The sequence below is a fragment of the Mus caroli genome, unplaced genomic scaffold (assembly GCF_978045245.1).
Source record: "Mus caroli unplaced genomic scaffold, Mus_caroli_1 scaffold_9, whole genome shotgun sequence".
NCBI classification, from domain to species: domain Eukaryota; kingdom Metazoa; phylum Chordata; class Mammalia; order Rodentia; family Muridae; genus Mus; species Mus caroli.
The window spans coordinates 59314035-59334382 of NW_028227264.1; the positions used below are offsets into that span (position 1 = coordinate 59314035).

Below are 20348 nucleotides of genomic sequence, written 5' to 3' on the forward strand. Positions count from 1 at the left end.
AGGCAGAGAGTAAATTAATCACTAACCCAGGAAGACATTCAAATGGTAATGATTTTCCTGAGCTCTATAGATCACTACTATAAAATTAGAATTTTGGGAAAGCTACTTTCCAACAGAAAGTTGATCCTTACACCACAGTACAATGTCTTCTTTGAACTTCTAATATGCTAAATACCTAGCATGTCTTGATTCAGTCATTTCTTATGAGTCAGTCACTACCAAACTGCATTAGCCTAGGGGCACTGTAATTTAGTCTGACCTGAAGCAAAGCACTAAAGCCAGTGAGAGAGAACAGTTCAAGTATTTTAATCCATGGTCTTCCAGTGCTAATAAGAATACAAATAAGTTGGATATTAACCTCCTATCTGCTAGAGTGTCTGAAAGAGCAACTTTACCATGTTAGGAATTCAACACTTATTCAATTATAGTGAAATAATTATAATACTTATATCCTTTAAAACATGTGTTCCACAAGACCCTAGAATTTTTAGATCTTTACCACAGAAGCAGTGCAGGGCACAATGGCTTCAGACTGAATATGGAAATGAAAGGTCAGTCATTTGAACTCTGTATACTCAACTGATAAGTCACAAGTCACCATATCTCAGGTCATCAGAGCAGATCATGTCCTTCATAAGCAAAGATACTGAGATCCAAGGATCATATTGCAAAATAGGCTTGGGGGCGGGGGGGGGGGGAGGGGATACAAGCCTGTTTCATTTTATTTCCTATCACCTGTTCTTCAGAATCAAACCATCAGTGGTACAAACCAGAAGATCTATTGGTTCAACACCTGCAGTTCTCATAGTTTCTCCCATCTCACTTATCCTAATGGCCAAAGCGAGGACCCACAGCTTCATTACCCCTGCCCCCAACCAAGATAGGTAACACTGCCAAATGGCCAGAATGTTATCTACACAAGCCAAGAACTCTGCATATGGCTTTCTCAAACTGCAAACTTACACACCTGCTACCTGCTTCTAAAAGAAACGAAAATTAATTCAGAAAGTACTCTGGGGACTAGAGAAAGCTCAGCAGTTAGGAAAGCTTGCTGCTTGCAGAGGAACCAGGTTCAGTTCCCAGCAACCACACACGGGTGCTGCTCACAGCCGAAAGTATGTAACTCTAGTTTCATGAGAGAAGGCACTCTCTTCTGGCCTCCACAGGTACACATGTGGTACACAAATATCCATACAGGCAAATATCAGCCAGATAAAATTTTTTATTCTTTTTTTAATTATTTACTTCAAAGTCATAAAAAGTTACCATTTAAAATAATCTCAAAGCCCATCTATTCTAATCTTCATTTCAATAATGAAGAAGCTTAAGGCTCACAAACTAATCTTTAAATGTGTTTCCCCTCAGCTCAAACCCACATAAGAATAACTTCTTATTCACTACTCTCTACTAAACCAATGGAGTACATCAATATTACCTAAGAATACCCCACTAGAAGTTAACTTAGTGCAGAAGGCCCAGAAACACTGATTTTCCAACAGGAGCACAAGTTCAAGACCAGCCTGGGCAACTTAGTGAACTCTGTCTCAAAATAAATTAATAAAAACAGAAAGGTGAGAGAGCTGAGACAGTAGTTAAGTCAAGTAGAACACTTGACTAGCCCTAGGTTCAATTCCTAGTACAAAGGAGGGGTAAGGACAACTGGAGGACCCTTTCCCCATCTCTTTCTTTTTAGGGAAATAGCCAACAGCCCACTTATATTACTGAGACCCAATTATCCAGCTCTTGAGAAGGAAGGAAAATAAATTCACCAAGCTTCCTCAAGAAGTGTTAAATCTGCCATATTAATCCACCAGGTCATATCCATCAGGTCAACTAGATCAAATGTTCCTAATATTTATTCCTTGGACAGATACTAGAGAAAATTTGAATCTTCTACTTTGAAATCCTGCAAAGAAAGGGATAGAAGTGACAGCGCCCTTGCCTTAGCACACATAAAGCCCTAAGTATAACCACTAGCATAAGAAAAACTACTATTCCCTTGGCAAGAAATAAATCATTACCACCCATTTTTAGTACATAGTATACTTAGTGCTCATCTTATGTTTTAAAAAGGCACAGACAGCCAAGGTGTTAGGCCCCTCTCTCCCCTCTGGCAGTTTCCTCAGAACTCAAGAGTTCTTTACTGACTGTCCAGCCAGAGAAGATAGTGCTTAGAAAATTAGATGAGGCTTTGCATCCTAAAGGATGGGAAATTTAGAGAGCAGCCTACTCTAGAAGAATGTGAAGACTGTTAACTCTTTGAAATACCAGCCTATAGGAAAAAGAAGGCAAAAAATTTCTCACAATGGGTGACTTTAAAAACCACTGCTGGGTGGTTTTAAGCCTAGTGCTTTAATCCTAGTACTCAGAGGCAGATGCAGGTGGATCTCTGAGTTCAAGGCCAGAGGAAGAGAGAAGAGAAGGAAGAAGAAAAAGGAGGAGGACGACGAGGAGGAGAAAAACAACAACAAAGCAAAACAAAGGCCCTTTTGGAAGGGTAAGATGTAGCTGCTAGAGTTTCCTGGTATATGGTGGATCCACGAGGATTCTTGCCTGGAGTAATCATATTTTAATATGATCTGTAAGATTAGGTTTTAGTTGCTGCGCCTAGAGACTGAGTTACCATTGTTTCTGAACTAATTTGTGTTGAGTTTTCCTTCACATGGTGGCTCATCTGGGTTCAAGAGAGAAAGGTAAAGGTGTCAAAGCCTGAGTTTGCCTGATGTGCACCACAAAGGCCACGGAGGATTTGAAGCACAGGGCTGGTGTGGTAGTGACAACAGTGGGAACCTAGCGAGCTGAGTGGAGAGATTGTAGAGTTATGAGTCAAGAGTCTCCACGAAATAAAAACAGGTCAGCCACTGCCCACCAATGCATGGCCAGCCTGCCTGTCGGGGCAGAAGCACAAGTGCTTCTCTAATATTTCCCCCAACAGATGGCAAACCAGCTTATTGGGCAAGTATCCACTAGAAACTTAAGATTGTTAGCCTGAGAGTAGAGTGGTTTTGTTGTTGTTGTTTGTTTTTAAGGAGAGTAACTGGGTAATGCTAAAACCAGTCACCTGGACTTAATCAACTTTGAAACAAAGAAACTGCTAGCAGCCCTGAGGTCCCCTGCTGTGGGGAATTGGGGGGGGGGTTGCGGGGGACAGAGAGAGAAATGAAGTTGCCGAAGTGAAGGTGCCACCTGGAGAGATGGCTCAGGCTAGAGAGATGACTCAGTGGTTAAGAGCACTGACTGCCCTTCCGAAGGTCCTGAGTTCAAATTCCAACAACCATCCACAATGAGATCTGACGCCCTCTTTTGGTGTGACTGAGGACAGCTACAGTGTAGACAGCTACAGTGTACTTATAATAAATAAATCTTTGGGCTGGAGCAAGAGGGCTTGAAGCAAGCAGAGGTCCTGAGTTCAATTCCTAGCAACCACATGATGACTCACAACCATCTGTACAGCCACAGTGTACTCATATACATAAAATAAATAAATAAGTCTTAAAAGAAAAAAAAATGAAGTTGCCTACTTTTCAGGGCAGAGGGATTGAACTGTGAATTTAAATTTGAGATTATTTGCTTTTAGGGTAGATTTATATACAGATTCTGTCTCAATCAACGTGGAGAATTTCACTTGTGGTTCAGAACTAAGATAGGGAAAATTAGTCACTGACTCCAGAGTAGAGAGTGCAGTGCTAATCATTGTCTGCTTGGATCAGGTGTTAATTATTTATGTCTGTGACTCCAGGTAGAGAGATCAACAGATAGATGGTATAACAAGATGGCTACTCTAGGCAGAGAGCCAAACAGTAAAAGGGTATAAAGATACATTGCTCTACTATGTCTTACAGGATACTCAAATTCTGTCTAATGTGGGCTCCACGGGAATTTTGGGTTATTATCCTGCATGACAAAATAGAAAAGGCCTAAGAATAGGCACATACAGTATTTTAGTTTACTTCATTTGTTTTGGATTGTTTTAACTTTTAAAATGGGTATGATGTTGAGTTTTGTAGTTCTATTATTCCCCTGGGAGAGGTCAAAATAAAGGTTTTTCTGGTTACTGGCTCAAAGAAATGCTGAATTAGGAGAAAGGTTTTGTCTTTGCGTTTTTAGAAAAGGAGATTAGTGTATCTATACACCTTTCACAGTAATATGGATCAGATTTGATAGAGGGAGACTCCTCGAAGAACTAGATTACAGAGAATCGAACAAAAAGGTTATCTTGATGACACTAAAATGTTTTGAGATTTGTATATTACAGAATATACAGCCTTGGTGAGTCTCCTCAGACATGCTGAGCTAACCTGCCTGAACTCCTGATATCTTGGACTTTCAGCTGGATCCAGTCAGGACATAGACATCAGAGACTAATAGAATTGTTGGCATGGCCTTCTTAAGGCCAACCAACTATCCTATTTTCCCTACCCTTTCTCCCACCCCTTCAAAATATCTCATCGCCCATATTCAGCTTGAAGAAGTTATGAAGAGTCATGGACCCAGTTCCCTGGGCTTTGGGGCTGGAGGTGGTTATTATAGGTTGTCTTTCTAGGGAATGTAGAAATGGTCATAATTGGAACAGGAAGGGATAGATAGAATTGATTGCATCACCATAATCTCATGTGGTAGAAATCTTAATTGTTACTAAGTTGAAGTCATAGTTTCTTATTTTGGTAAAGAATTTATTTTGATGCTAAAATCAAGGTTTTCATTGGTAAAAATTTCTTCTATTGATACTAAAAATTTAAATAGAATGACCCAGTCATTCTATTACTGTTATTATAAACTGATCTGAGATGATTAAGCCTGTGAGTTAAGGGCCAAACAGAAAATTCATGGCTCTGAGTTTTTTGTTAGGGTGTTTTTAGAGATGTTAACTAGAAATAGCTGAGAGTAGTTCATGGAGAACAGTCCAGATTACTTTACATAGATAGTTGGTTTTCAAAAATGTCAGAAATCTGGGCTGGAGAGATGGCTCAGCGGTTAAGAGCATTGACAGCTCTTCCAGAGGTCCTGAGTTCAAATCCCAGCAACCACACGGTGGCTCACAACCATCCATAATGAGATTAGATGCCCTCTTCTGGTGTGTCTGAAGACAGCTACAGTGTACTCATTAAATAAATAAATAAATAAATCTTTAAAAAATAAAAAAAAGAACGTCAGAAATCCACAGATTGTGACATTTACTGTTATTTAGTCACTTGTTGAGACAAGTCTGCTCCTGACAGCATTCCCTTTCTTGGATCCAAAGAAGAAATTGAGCATCAGTGGTGTTGCTCCAGTTGTGGTGAGACTGCCACTAGGCAAGAATTGCCTCATTTCATCTACAGACAAAATACTGTCCAGAAAAAGGACACATTCTTCGGAACAGCCTACTGATAACCTCTGCCGAGACAGCGTAATCAGCCCTTCAAAATTCTGCACTACAAAGGTCTGAAGTATAGGGACTGTCCAGGTGATCAGCACTCTCTATAACTGGCTAACTTTTGGAAGTTATATTTTGTGCTTCTAATACAAGTAATATTAGTTGTTCTTGGATTTCTGACAGGGTTGAAGACTAGTCATAACCAACCTAAGCTGTTTAGCATTAAGAAAGATGATATAGATTCGAGAGGATGGTTTTCAGATGGCTTACAATCTAAAGCCAGGACATGAATTAGGTGTAGCCTTAAATTTAAATCTTTTAACTTAGGATAGATGACAATGTTCTTAGTGACAAAATCGATGGACTGAGTGTTAGGTTTATCTATACTTTATAAATTACAAAATGGTAATAGTTGTGCTCTATATTAAGAGAAAGGTTTAGTTTTTTTTATTAGAACAGAAATGGGGAAATGTTGTGGATGGCTCTGTGCTGCTTGTATTTTTATGTTAATTCTGCTCTCCCGGGAGAGATAGTCTGGAATGAAGTATGAGTCATGTATTCAAGTGGCTTCTTGTGAACCAATCCCATAATGAATAAAGAAGCCAGTAACTGGATGAGTAGAAGGGACTTCCAAGTTAGACGGAGGAAGTGAGGACGCAGGAAAGAGTCAGGCCCTTTTGGAATGGGTATAGAGTAAGGGTAAGATGTAGCTGCTAGAGTTTCCCCAAGTATCTTGGAGGATCCGCAAGGATTAGAGACCAGAGTAATCAGATTTTTAATAAGGTTTACAAGATTAGGTTTTAGCCGGGTGTGGTGGTGCATGCCTTTAATCCCAGCACTTGGGAGGCAGAAGCGAGCGGATTTCTGAGTTCGAGGCCAGCCTGGTCTACAAAGTGAGTTCCAGGACAGCCAGGGCTACACAGAGAAACCCTGTCTCGAAAAACCAAAAAAAAAGAAAAAAAAAAGAACAAGATTAGGTTTTAGTTGTTGCGCCCAGAGATTGAGTTACCGTTGTTTCTGAAAAGAGAAAAAAAAAAAAAAAAAAAAGAAAAAGAAAAACAAAGAAGCCCAAACCTTGAACCAAATCACCATTCTAGTCATTTTCATCTTTCTCTACGCTGGCATCCTTTTCTGCAGAATTGTGTATTTAAAAAGTACTTCTCACTAGGTGGTGGTGATGGTACACACCTTTAACCCCAGCACTCAGGAGGCAGAGGCAGGTGAATCTCTGTGAGTTTGAGGCCAGCCTGGTCTACAAAGAGCTTCAGGATGGCTAAGGCTACACAGAGAAACCCTGTCTAGAAAAAAACAAAAAAACAAAAACAAAAACAAAAAAAAAATCTAACCAGCCAAACAAACAAAAAACAAAACAAATAAACAAAACCAAAAACTGTTTCACTCTGAGTGAAACCATGTCTCAAAAACCAAACAAGCAAACAAACAAAAAAACAAAAACTGCTGTTTTCATCAGTATGGTGAATTTGTTATTACAAAGTGAAGGTCCTGTTTCTCACACATTCCAATGGGGAGGCTAACTTTTGGTAGGAAAAGTATTCATTTCCTCCTCCCATTCAGCTCCATTTGTTTTGCACCTCTCTCCCACCACCAAACAACAACAAACCCAAAACAAATCTGAGCTTTAGAGCAGAAATTAACTACCAAGAAAATGAAAAACCTGTTTTACCCAGATCACCTACTGAGAGAGTTCTATAATTAAGACCCAGAATCTGATTCTCTTACATATCATTTTCTATAAAACTTCAAAGCACAAAGTAAACAAGTAAAAGAAAAAAATATCTCTAGGAGCCTCAAAAGGCAGCAGAGTTAATCAGCAAAAGCAGATCACAAGCCCAAAGGAAAAACTCTCTGGGGACATTAAAGAAGAAGTGAGAATTGAGCAACAAACCAAACAGCCATTGCAACCAAACTAGCTGTGATACAGAAGAGACAGGCTCCATCAAGAGCAAACTGTACACTTCCCTAAACTTCCACTGCAGAGTCAAGATGATTAGTACCTGAGAGTTATCTCAGAAAGCTTACAGGTCCACAGGTGCTCTGTGGCCACTCATTATACGTTAGACTGTATGCCCAGCATTACTTCAGTTTAATTATTCTACTTGCAGCCCTGAGGTATTATGCAAAGCACATCCTCAGCCACTGAGATAACAAACAACCCTGGCCACAGGAAGGAGGAGAAATGCAATATTTACAAGCCTTTGGGCATACACTCATGGAACAGTAGTAAAGCCTTTTAAGAATCTCACAAAGTAGACAAGCCAAAGTACTGTAAGGTACTTTTGGTATGGTACTTTTACTGTGCATGTGTGTGCAATCAGGACAAAGTATCAAATAAAGACAAGATGCAGCTGGGCGTGGTGGCGCACGCCTTTAATCCCAGCACTCGGGAGGCAGAGGCAGGTGGATTTCTGAGTTCGAGGCCAGCCTGGTCTACAGAGTGAGTTCCAGGATCAGCCAGGACTACACAGAGAAACCCTGTCTCGAAAAACCAAAAAAAAAAAAAAAAAAAAAAAAAAAAAAAGACAAGATGCTTAATTAAAGTAACAATTCTGAGTGTCTCTCTTAGGAAATACATCAAAAAGGTACTACAGGGGCTGGCAAAATAAGACTGGCAGTTAAGAACTGCTCTTGCAGAGGGCCCAAGTTTGACTCCCAGCCTGTAACTCCAGCTTTAAGGGGATCCCACGCCTCCGGTCTCCACATGCACTGGACTCATTCATTTGTTCATACCCATACTTACATATAATTTTAAAAATAAATCTTTAGGGCTGGTGAGATGGCTCAGTGGGTAAGAGCACCCGACTACTCTTCCGAAGGTCCAGAGTTCAAATCCCAGCAACCACATGGTGGCTCACAACCATCCGTAACGAGATCTGACTCCCTCTTCTAGAGTGTCTGAAGACAGCTACAGTGTACTTACATATAATAAATAAATAAATATTAAAAAAAAAGAGAGAGGTTGCCATGAACAAGTTTAAAAAAAAAATAAATAAAAATAAATCTTTAAAAGTACTATAGGGTACATTTCTAAATAGATTAGAAGAAAAAAAATCATGCAACTAAATGCAATTAGCAAAATAAATGCTTAGAAATGTTGTATTGGGGCTTACAGTTCAGAGGGTGAGTCTATAATCACCATGGTGGGTAACATGGCAGTAAGAGGAACATGGAAGTAGGCAATCAGGCATGGCATTGAAGGAGTAGCTGAGAGCTTATATCTGATCCACAAGTGAGAGGCACAGAGGCAGAAGAATATTAAGGAGCCAGGTATAGAGGCACACTCAGGTTGAGGCAGCCTAGGCTATACAGTCAGACCCTATTTCAAAACAGGTCTCCAAATATAAAAATATAAATATATATATATATATATCACATTTCTATTTATACATTTCATATATATGGGTATGTGTGTGTGTGTACATGAAATACTCTTAGCCTATCAAGCTTCCACCAATGTGTTATTAAATGTGTTCTGAACTATTTTATTATAATTAAATGACTTACTGTACAGACCCAGCCAGGCTGCCTTTCAAAATATAAAGGAAGTATATTAGCCTTTTGTGAGAGTTTGAATGAGAATTGGCCCCACAGGCTCATATTTGAATTCTTTGTCCCCAGTTTGAGAAGATTAGGAGGTATGGCCTTGTTGGAGGAAGTATGTAACTAGGTTTGAAGTTTCAAAAGCCCACACCATTTCTACTTAGCTGCCTCTCACTTTGTGGATCAAATACAAACTCTCAGCTACTGCTCCAATGCCATGCCTGCCGGCTTACTGCTCTGATGGTCAGACTTATCCTCTGAACTGTAAGCCCCCAGTAAACTCTTCTGAAAGTTGCATCAATTATATTGTCTTATGACTGTAGTAGGGAAGTAAGACATCTTTAAATACTAGAAATATTAACTTACTGAATAAGTAAGATCCATTAAAATGTTATATTCTTCATAAAAGTTTTAATTTCTTTGAGTATATCATGACTGAAGATCATAAGTTAGATAAATATTTAATTACCAAACTAGATTTACCCATTGAATTAAGAAGCCCAGAACAAAGACTTTTTTTTTATTTTTAATTATGTGAACATGTGTATGTCTGTGTGGGATTATTCACATGAACCCAAGTGCCTGCAGAGGCTAGAAACATCAGATCTAACTAGAGCTAGATACAGGTAATTGTGAGCCACCTGATGTGTGTGCTGGGAACCCAACTTGGGTCCCCTAAAAAAAAGGACATATGCTCTTAACTGCTGAGCCATTTCTCCAGCCCTGACATTCTAAAATTTTAACTATTTGTGGAAGTCTTTCCCTTACAGTAAGAATGCTAGTATTAGAGCAAGAAATTTTAATATACACAACCTAACAAAGTCACTAAGTCACTGAGGACTTTCAATCCTGTTCACAAGAACAAAACAGGGACTGAATCTTGCTCTGTACAAACATCCTTTGGAAAGTCTGCCATCCAATTTTAAAATGGAAATAAGCAGTGAGAGAAGTCAGTCTAAAAGTAACATCTCACAGGATTTCGGATATTTTAATAAATCTGTGAAAAGCAAACAGGGAAATGTTTGCTTCCAATGGAAAGCCAGTATTATCTAGGTCACCTTCTGGGTTACAGCTTCTGACCTTATAGTAACATTACAACTCTCTAACCTGTAGATAATTGATAGACAGGCAAACAAATTTTCATACACAAACAACAAAGTTCATCAAGGTTCAGTAAAAGTTCTAACTTCCATCCCCACTTGCAGAAACTAGTCTCACCTCCACTTGTACATTTTCTTTTCTTAGTTTTTTTGTTTTTCTTTGTTTTGAGACAGACTTACTATTATGTGGTTCTAGACTGACCTGTTACTTAATATGAAGCCCAGGCTGGGCTCAAACTCACAGAAATCCTGTTCCATCAACCTCCCAATTGCTGGGATTACAGGTGTGTGCTATCACACTGGGCTGGCTCATTTTCAATATCTCTGCTATAGAAATGTATGTATTTTTTGGATTTCTCTTTTAAATTAATTATAAGTGACAAGTTTCCCTATTATGGCCAAAAGTTTTTAATATGTTCATTTTAGTATTTGGATGTGAATCATGATTTCACCTTTTTTTTCTAAAGCACACAGCTAAGAAAAAAAAATACATTAAAATAAAATACAAACTGGAAAATCTCCTCCCCTACTCCCATTCTGGATAAGTAGACTCAAAGAACTGGTGAATTTCTGACAAGGTTACTTTTCTGATTTAAAAATCCATTTAGTGAGCCGGGTGTGATGGCACACGCTTTTAATCAGCACTCAGGAAGCAGAAGCAAGTAGATCTCTGTGAGTTTTGAGGCCAGCCTGGTCTACATAGCAAGTTACAGGCCAGCTGGAGTTATATACCAAGATCATCCCCCTTTAAATAAAAACAAAATAAATTACTATTTGTGTGTTTGTTTATTTATCAGGTGAGTCACCATAAAAATTTTTTAAAAGAAAAATAAAAGGCCAGGCGTGGTGGCGCACGCCTTTGATCCCAGCACTCAGGAGGCAGAGGCAGGCCAGCCTGGTCTATAGGGTGAGTTCCAGGACAGCCAGAGCTATACAGAGAAACCCTGTCTCGAAAAAACCAAGAAACCAAATAAAAAAAAAAAAAAAAAAAAAAAAAGCTACTGCCTTTGCACAGGGTTTCTGTGGACATTAAATACTATTAAAAGGAAAAAGATAAAATTAAAGGCCAGCAAGATGGCTCAGCAGGTAGAGAAAGGCATTTATTTGCCAAGAAAACTTGGTGATCTGGGTTCAATCCCTAGAATCCACATAAAGGTATAAGGAGAAACCAGACTCCACAACATTGTTTTCACACACATACACACAAACACACACACACACTTGAATCACTGTAGAAGCTGGGCATGGTGCTTTACACCTATAATACCAGCTCTTGGGAAGCTAAAACAGGAATGTTTTTGAGTTCCAGACCAGTTGGGGCTGCAGAGGGAGTTCCAGCCACAACTACAGAGTTAAGACCCTGTGTCAAAAACAAAAATAAATAAAATAAACCCATAATGAATCACTACTGATAATCAACACTTACTTAATGTTTGACAAATGAATTATCTGATGTTAATTTTTTCTTCTTCAAAAACAGCAACATAAAACAGCCTTTGCAGAGATCATGAAAAAAGTTAGGAGCTGGGAAAGACCTTAAGTAGCTTAATTTCTATGCTTAACATTATATTTTTCTTACAGAGGGTGAAAATAGAATATACTTTAATAAATATATGTACTGGTTTGGTAAGAAATACATTGCAACAATTTTTAACCTTCAGATTCAAATAAATCAATCAGAAAGCTGCAAGTGCTCTTTGACCTACCAGCAAATAGAACTAAATCAGCTAGCTACTGTGCTTGCAGATCATAAACCTGTATGTTTCTGACAGCCAAACAGATTCGGGGAAAGTGTGTAAAAACAGTTTTAAAAAGGACTGAGCAAAATAATCACAGGTTTTCTTCTATTCTTGACAAGAAAACAACAACAAAATACTAAATAAAGACAAGCTCTTCCATGGCATCTTTGCCCTAGATTCCTCCATTAGAATTTGAAAACAATTTTTTGCTTCTAATGCTTTTAAACCTAGGAGCCATTAAGACTGACTCAATAATCAATTGATCTATTCCACTTTTAGACCTACCTGTCAAATAAAACAATGACTTTACATGCTTTAAAAAAGAATGTCCAGTGAATAGTCACTCTGGTTGCAAATACAAGGAATTCAAAGAAACTTTAGATTCACAGTGATACTCTACCTCAGAAGTAAAGAGAAAGGAATTAAAGGCTGAGGATGTAGCTCAGCTGATAGAATGGCTACCTAGTATTCTTGAGACTTTGGGTTCAATTCTCAGTACCACATAAATTGGGTGTGGTTGAGGCATGCCTGTAATCTCAGTCCTCTGGAGGGGAAAACAGGAAGAATGGAAGTTAAGGTCATCCTCAGCTACAAACAGAGGTGACAAAAACTCAAAAAACAAAAATGGATTAAGCAGCAGACAGTGATATCCATGTGCAACCCCAGCACTCAGGGTGTGAGTTTAAGGTCATCTAGTGCTGCAGTGTAAGGAAGGCTCTGTCTCAAAACTACAAAAAAAGTTAGGGGTGAGAGTGATACATGCCTGTAACTCCAGCACTTGTGAAAAAGAAAGGACAATATGGAGTTCAAAGCCAGTCCTAATTATGAATGAAGCTTGAGGCTAGCCTTAACTACATGAAAAAGAAAAAGAAGCACAGACATTAATAACAAAAAAAGAGAGAAACAAAGAAAACACTATATAAGTGTAAATTTGTTTAAATTTACTATACAAATCTGGCACTATATATTTTGACAAAGTTTGATGCTTACAAAGAGACAAGTTCAAGATTGTAACAATGCATGCCTTTAATCCCAGCACTTGGGAGGCAGAGGCAGGCAGATTTCGAGGCCAGCCTGGTCTACAAAGTGAGTTCCAGGACAGCCAGGGCTACACAAAGAGACCCTATCTCAAAAAAAACCAAAAAAAAAAAAAAAAAAAGTAACAATGTCATTCATAGCACCCAAACACAAGAGATATAAATGTTTATCAACTATAAACTGAATAAATTGCAACATATTTATACACTGTAATACTATACAGTAACAAGAAAACATTAAGATACAAAACACTGAACAAATAGGCTACTCACAAAATAATATATGTTTCCACTTAAAATTCTGAAAATCAACAATAGTAAATCTAAAGTGAGAGGAATAACTGCCTTTAATGAACCTGGACTAGGAGTGGAGGGACATGAGACCTGCTGGAGTACTAGGAATTCTTTTTTGTTTTGATCTAGGAGGTAAGGATTGTTACATATGTATTTATACATATAGAATTTACTGTACAATTGCTAAGAGCAACTTGTACAGCCTTTGGGACTAGGAGGATAGCTGAACTATCCTGAATTTGGGATGATAGGTGGGATGCCTACTCTTGGTTGTCAACCTGACTACATCTGGAATTAACTAAAAATCCAAGCACCTGGGCATACCTGTGAGGCATTTTTCTTGACCAAATCATTTGAGGTTGGAAGACCCACCTTTAAATCTGGGCCACACCTTCTCATAGTGTGGCTTATATAAGCTTTATATAGGCTTATATAAAGGACAAGCTTATATAAAGAAAGAAGCTTTTGCCTTTCACCTGCTTGCCCTCATTCTCCCTGGCAAGTTCATATATCCTGCTGCTGAGTCATTGCTTCACTGGTGTTAGAACGTAGGTCTTTGGGACTCCAGTGCATACTGAAGACTAGCTGAGACATCTAGCCTCATGAACTGAGCAACTACTGGATTCTTAGACTTTGTCCGGAGACAGCCTCTGTTGAAATAGCTGAACCACAATCTGTAAGGAACTCATATAGATCCCCTCTTTATATAGATATGTAGGTAGGTAAGTAGGTACATATGTATGTATACATACATACACAGATTCATTGATTCTATCTCTTCTGTTCCTCTAGAGAACCCTGTACTATCAACCTGACTAGTATGTACCACCGCTCATGGCTCCCCATTGGTTTTAAGTCTGCCCTGCCTTGGTGAACAGTCCCTGAAACACTCAAAACACACATCTTGAAAGTGCAGATGACTGATAAAGCTGTATTATTGGCCTTCACTATGCCATTTACTACATGGGCTTTTCTCTCAGTAATTAAGACTCTGTGTATTTATACATGAAGACTGATTCACTACAAATCAACTCCCCATGGAAAATTCTTAACCCCAGGCTGGTTCTAAATTCTGCCACCTATGTGTACAAACTATATGTAATAGTAATGTCTATTAATTAAGAAGGCAAACGTTACTAAAAATTACTGGCACATAGAATGCAAACTAAGCCAAATTTGGGGTTTGTAGCTTATCTATTTATAATCTCCCTTTTCTTTAGACTAAAGGCTTTATAAATTATTAAGAATAAGACTGGAACAATATAAAAAAACCAACCGTACCTACTCTACAATTTTCTCCAGGGTGCCCACACAATTTTAAGTGCTGTATCAAATGAAATTTCCCTTTCTTCCAATTAATCCTAACAATCAAGAAACCTGGCTCAAATAATAAAAAGAGCTTTTTGTGTCAATCTCAGTTTATTCTTAAATTCCATTTGAGATTCAGAAAGAAAGTATCCCAGAGAGAGAGAGAGAGAGAGACAGACAGACAAACACAAAGGACAGGGCTGGAGAGAGGGCTCAGTGGTTAAGAGCAATGGTTGCTTGTCTAGAAGACCTGGGTTAATTACCAGCACTTACATGGTAGCTCAGATGGTTATCTGTAACTCCAGTTACAAAGGATTTGAAGCTTTCTGGCCTCTGTTTTACTGCACGAAGCAAAACATCCAAACACATAAAATAAAAATGCAAAATAATAAAAATAATTTTTAAAAGTCAAAGGTCATGAATCAAGTTCAGAGACCTGGAAAGATTTGATTTTTTTGTTAATATGATGAGTATTTTGCCTGCATATATGTCTGTGCACCAGTTACATGCCTAGTGCAGAAGAGGTCAGAATACATTGAATCTGCTAGAACTGAAAGTATAGTTGTTAGCCCCCACGTGGAAATCAAACCTGGGTCTTCTGGAGTAACAGCTAGAACTTATCACTAAGTAATCTCTCCAGCCCCAAGATTTTATTTTATTATTATTCTTTGTTTTTAAAACTGATGGCAGCTTGACTTCAAAAAGTGTCCCAGAAATGTTGAGCAGGAAAGCATTAATTTCTTCAGGAATCTGTTCTCCTGCAGATGATCGTGTACTATAGATTCATCCAGATACATCCCAAGATAACAAGGCTTGAGTTGTGACCAAAATAACCTAAGCAACATTGCAAGAGGCTTGCCCACTCCCCTACTCATAGGGAAATGATGAGCAGTCAGCCGTATTAGAGACCTGCAACTGGGGTTTTCAACCTCCGGACTGCAGATATTCTTGACACACCCTTAGTTGGGAAGGTCCTGGTCATTACTGGATACTTGATATATTCCTGGCTTTAATCTAGTAGATGTTAGCAGCCAAGGTCATCAAAAGTTCCTCAGAAGCAAAACTGCCTTGGTTAAGAACTTACCTAAATAAACAATTACCATCAAAATACGGTAAGCTTGTCTTACCTAGAATACCTACAAACTTATTCCTCAAAAGATACCTATGAAATATACTGGCTTTATGAAGTAAATTCTCCTTTTGACAACTCCCAAGGTGATTATCATTAGGTGAAACTGAGAACATGGATGAAAATGTTGCCAGAGTTAAGAAAGCCTGCTACAAAATTGCCTAACTTGCATTCTCTCTTGAGATAGCCTCTGTAGAGGAACATGCTCATTTATTCTCCCTGAGACATAGATGGAAAGTATTACAGTCCCATGACATGTCACGTGACTAAATGGAAAAAGACAAGTAAACCACCCTAAGCAGACAGACAAAACTGAGACAGGAACACACAAAGCTCAAGCTCCTTGATTGCATGCAGACTCTAGGTGAGCTTCACACCTTCTCTCCAACATCTGTTCACATAGTGGTTTTCAGCCCTATCACTCACTAATCCCTTTACATGTAAGACTGTTCAGCATTTTGACATTATACGTATAGGTACAAAGTTCAAAACTGCAATGCTTTAACTGCAATATAAAGGAACATAAGACTGTGTAATACATCAGGGACTTTAAGGCATGATGATACAAGGAGACAAGAATCTTTCCCCATATGCATTTCCAAAGTGCACTCCAAAATGATTACAATTTCTGTTCTTCCTAAACCCTCCATTGTCAGTCACAATGATCAATAACCTCTACCTATCAGAGATTTGTTCCAAAGGCAGTATTACAAAGGTGAAAGAAGGAGATCTTCTCAAATATTCCACTTAAGATAAAACTACTTTGTTAGTTAACTGCTGTGGAACTCAACAAGAGTTTAGTTTTTCATTTATTATCGGAGAATGTCAGCATATTTATCAAGGCTTTTGGTAAAAATTTAGTAAGTATGTAAACTATCTCTTTCTGCATCTAATACATTCTTGATGTGACGTATAAGAACTATACTATTATTCTAGCATTCACCTCATACTGATTTCCTACCTACTGTTTACCTTATTCTGCTAACATAAAGGATAAATAACTAGACTCATGTACAATATTAAGTTCTCTGTATGACTTTTAAGAAACAATTAGGGCCTTGTGAGCAGGACAGTTCTAAGTTCAAAGCCTACCTAAGACAGTAAGATCCTGTCTCAAAATAAAATATTAAAAGAAGCAATGAGGATTTAGGTATAGCACTTGCCTAGCATGTAAGACACTGAACGAACACCCACACACGTATTTCACTTTCTTAGGTCCTTTTTTTCCCAATTGGCACAACAGTTTTATATATCATAAAAAGCAGAAAAAGTAATCCCAGTACTTGGGAGGCAGAGGCAGGCGGATTTCTGAGTTCTTGTTTTTTTGTTTTTTTTTTTTTAAGAAACTTCCAAGCCCCTGGCAGTAACACACTATAGTTAAGAAAGATAATAGCAGCCGGGCATGGTGGTGCACGCCTTTAATCCCAGCACTCGGGAGGCAGAGGCAGGCGGATTTCTGAGTTCGAGGCCAGCCTGGTCTACAGAGTGAGTTCCAGAACAGCTAGGGCTATACAGAGAAACCCTGTCTCGAAAAACCAAAAAAAAAAAAAAAAAAAAAAAAAAAAAAGAAAGATAATAGCCTTTCTAGTGAAAGCACTTTTATGCAATCTCTATGTTATCTTTAGAAAATTACTTGTCAAAGATCTTTCGTTGGAGAGATGACCCAGTGGTTCAGAGCACTGACTGCTCTTCCAGAGGCCCTGAGTTCAATTTCCAGCACCCACAACCCACATGGTGGCTCACAACCATCTGTAACAGGATCTGTTACCATCTTCTGGTGTGTCTAAACACAGCTACAGTGTACTCATATATGTAAGATAAATAAATAAATCTTAAAAATATAATATTTTTAAAAACCATTCATATCTATGTCAATTCCTTATTGCAATAAGTTGAACAAAATCTCCATTCTACAGTACTAGGAAGTCATCAATGGATATAATGAGAGCAAGAGAAATAACTCAGAACAAAAAGCATTCCAAATATACTAAATGAATGCAAGTCCTAATCAGACTTAAAAGTTTATTAACCCTACCCCAAATAAATACAAAGTCCTTAAAGGAAGAAATACTCTACTTCTGTATGGGAACTCAGCATTTACATACACGTCCAGATATATTAAAGGAAAGCCAGCAACTTCTCATTGTAAGAACTGTTCTCCATTAACCTTACCCAATATGCCAACAGCAATTGTCTCTTGGTAATCGATTGTTGCAAGGAGGAGGTGAAGGGGGATGGAGAGATTAGATTCTTTTTATTTAGTTTCCAACATTTCTAAACGTAATTCCCTTGTAATAAAAATTTGAAGTTAATAAGGCTATTTATTACCTACTGAGAATTCATAAAATTTGGGACAAGAATCTATTTTCAGTAGACTTTTCATTAGGCTGTGAAGACTAAGCAAGTATTCCTGTCTTTTATCTGCACTATACAGACTTCAAGGTCAGCTCCAGCTTCCTAAGGTGTTCACAGACATTCTGTATACTTAGTGATATGCTGTCTCCAAGAGCCCAGCATGATGGTGCACTGAGAAGGTTGAAGGAGGATTGCTAGTTCAAGGCCATCCTAGGCTACACTAAGAGCTTCTGCCTCAAAAACAAAACAAGCTCATTAACTCCAGCACTCAGCAGACAGAGGCAAGCAACCCTCTTAGAATTCTAGGCCAGCCTGATCTACATAGCAAGTTACAGCCTAGCCTGGACTACATAATGAGCCCTCCATCTCCAAGAACCAACCAAAAGAACCCAAACAAACAAACAAAAAATCCCAGCACTAGGAGGTAGAAGGAAAAGACTAAAAGTTCAAGGCCAAGAGTACCTGCTAAGTTACAGGCCACCCTGAGTTCCAGGGGCAGCCATTGTTTCAGAAACAAAACAAAGCAATTGCTCTAGTGGCAGGAGAAGGAAGAGTGAAAAAGCCGTGAGCAAGGGCTGTAGAAAGATCCTCCGGGAATTTCTAAGTTCCGCATCCCCGGAATTCATCCATTTATTCGCCCCGAGCATTCACGCCAGTTTCCAAAACAAAAAGAAAAGTGGCAGCGAATGCTGAGCTTTGAGCAAAAGCAAGCATCGGAGGGGAAGCGGCCCCATGACTCAGAGCCTTCTGACCGAGAGAGAAGGGATCCGACTCACCAGCTTGAGGAGGTCGGTTCCGGGCATCTTCCTCTGCAGCCGGCTCCCTCCCCGGGGCTGCCCTGCCTCTGCGTCTGCGACGGGGAAACGCAGCTGTTTACTCTGCAGCCGGGCCGGCGTCGCCCCTCCGCGGGATCCCCCTGCCGACCCCGAACCCCGGCACCCGGGAGCAGTGGAGCCGGCGGCGTGCACGCGGGGACACGCCCCTTCCCTGGGCCCACGGCGCCGCCGCCGCCTCTCGGCACAGCGGGACCCGGGGCTCCTCCAGCCCGGCCTGCCTTGCCCCCGCGCTCGGCGGCCGACGGCTCTCGGCGCCCCCGAGCCCCTTGTAGCTTAGCGCCACGACTCAGCCCTGGCCACAAACTCGAGCCTGGGTCTCCCCGAGGCCACAGCAGCCGGGAACCCACACCCCGCAGCTCGGCTCCCCATCAGCCCGGACCCAGCCCCCTCAGACCGGGCCCGGCTCCCTCAGCCGGGACCCCCCGCTTCCCTCAGCTCGCCTCCTCTGAACCTGACTCCCCTCAGCCCAGGACCCTCTCAGCCTGGGCCCCGCTCCCCTCAGCCCCGACCCCGCTCCCCTCAGACCCTACTCCCCTTAGCCCCGACCCTGCTCCCCTCAGCCCGGGCGCTGCTCCCCTCAGTCTGGGCCCCGCTCCCCTCAGCCCACCTCTCCCTGTGCCACGACGGACCGGACCAGCTCCCCTCAGCTCAGCTTCCTCTCAGCCCACTCCCTCTCAGCCTGAGCCCTGCTTCCCTCAGCCCGGCTCCCTCTCAGCTCGGGCCCCGCTTCCCTCAGCCCAGCTCTCCCTGAAGCCTGAACCCTGCTCCCCCTCAGCCCGGGCCCCGCTCCCCTCAGCCCAGCTCTCTCCCTCAGCCCGGGCCCCGCTCCCCTCAGCCGTGCTCCCCTCAGCCCGGGCCCCGCTCCCCTCAGCCCAGCTCTCCCTGAATCACAGACCCGCTTCCCCCAGCGCAGCTCCCCACAGCCCGGTTCCCTCCGCGCAGCTCCCCACAACCCAATTCCCTCTCGGGTCGCCAACCACAGCTCGGCCTCCCTCCTCTCCCCTCAGCCCGGGCCCGGATCCCTCCAGCTCCTCTCGGCTCCCCACTGCTCCCGCCGGGTCCAGCCCGCCGCGGCAGCTCCACCTCCTCAGGCTGTGGACCCCGCGCCTTCTTTCCCCGCAGAGGCTCCGCTGGCCGCCGCCCACCTCACGCACCTCGGTTCTGCGAGCGACTCACTCGCCGGCCGCGGGACCCGGGTTCCCCCTTCCGCCGCAGAGATTGGAGGTGCGCCGCCGCCGGCCCCGCCCCTCCCGGAAATGGCCTTGGGGTACCCGCCCGCCTGCAGGAGCCCGGGCCGTGCGCGCCCTTGCCGCTGTCGGGCGCGCGCACGTCCGACGCCGCGCTGGGCTCGCCCGGCAGCCCTCCGCCCGCCGACTGCTGGGTCCCGGCTGTGGCGTCCGGGCCACCCAGGCGGGAGTTTGTGGCCAGGGCTGAGTAATGGCGCCAGGGTTGAAAGGCTCGGCGCCGAGGTTCGGGGCGCCCAGAGCCGTGTGGGCGTGCGCGCCGCCTGCTGGCGGGGTAGGGACTGTGTCTAAGCCGGATAGGGTGTCTAAGGGTCTCGCCTTTCGCCAGCAGCTGGCCCTGTGGGTTTTCAACTTCTTCAGGCTACTCTTTTTATTTGTCTTTTGTTACTACT

At 41.5% G+C, this 20348-nt stretch overlaps 1 protein-coding gene across 2 annotated transcripts in view; it reads right to left on the bottom strand.

The window, feature by feature from the left end:
• Window positions 1-20107, bottom strand: part of Sgpl1 (sphingosine-1-phosphate lyase 1) — a 52203-nt gene extending 32096 nt beyond the window's left edge. The window contains exons 1-2 of one of the 2 annotated variants that reach the window (XM_021174072.3): window positions 19867-20107; window positions 18653-18726 (exon numbers count right to left, since the gene is read on the bottom strand). In XM_021174072.3, coding sequence (XP_021029731.1) covers window positions 18653-18679 — 27 coding nt within the window. In that variant the 5' untranslated portion in view covers window positions 18680-18726; window positions 19867-20107. Of the gene's footprint in view, window positions 1-18652; window positions 18727-19795 lie in introns of both variants that reach the window. The other variant, XM_021174071.2, reaches the window with a different exon arrangement.
• Window positions 20108-20348: the final 241 nt, after the last annotated feature.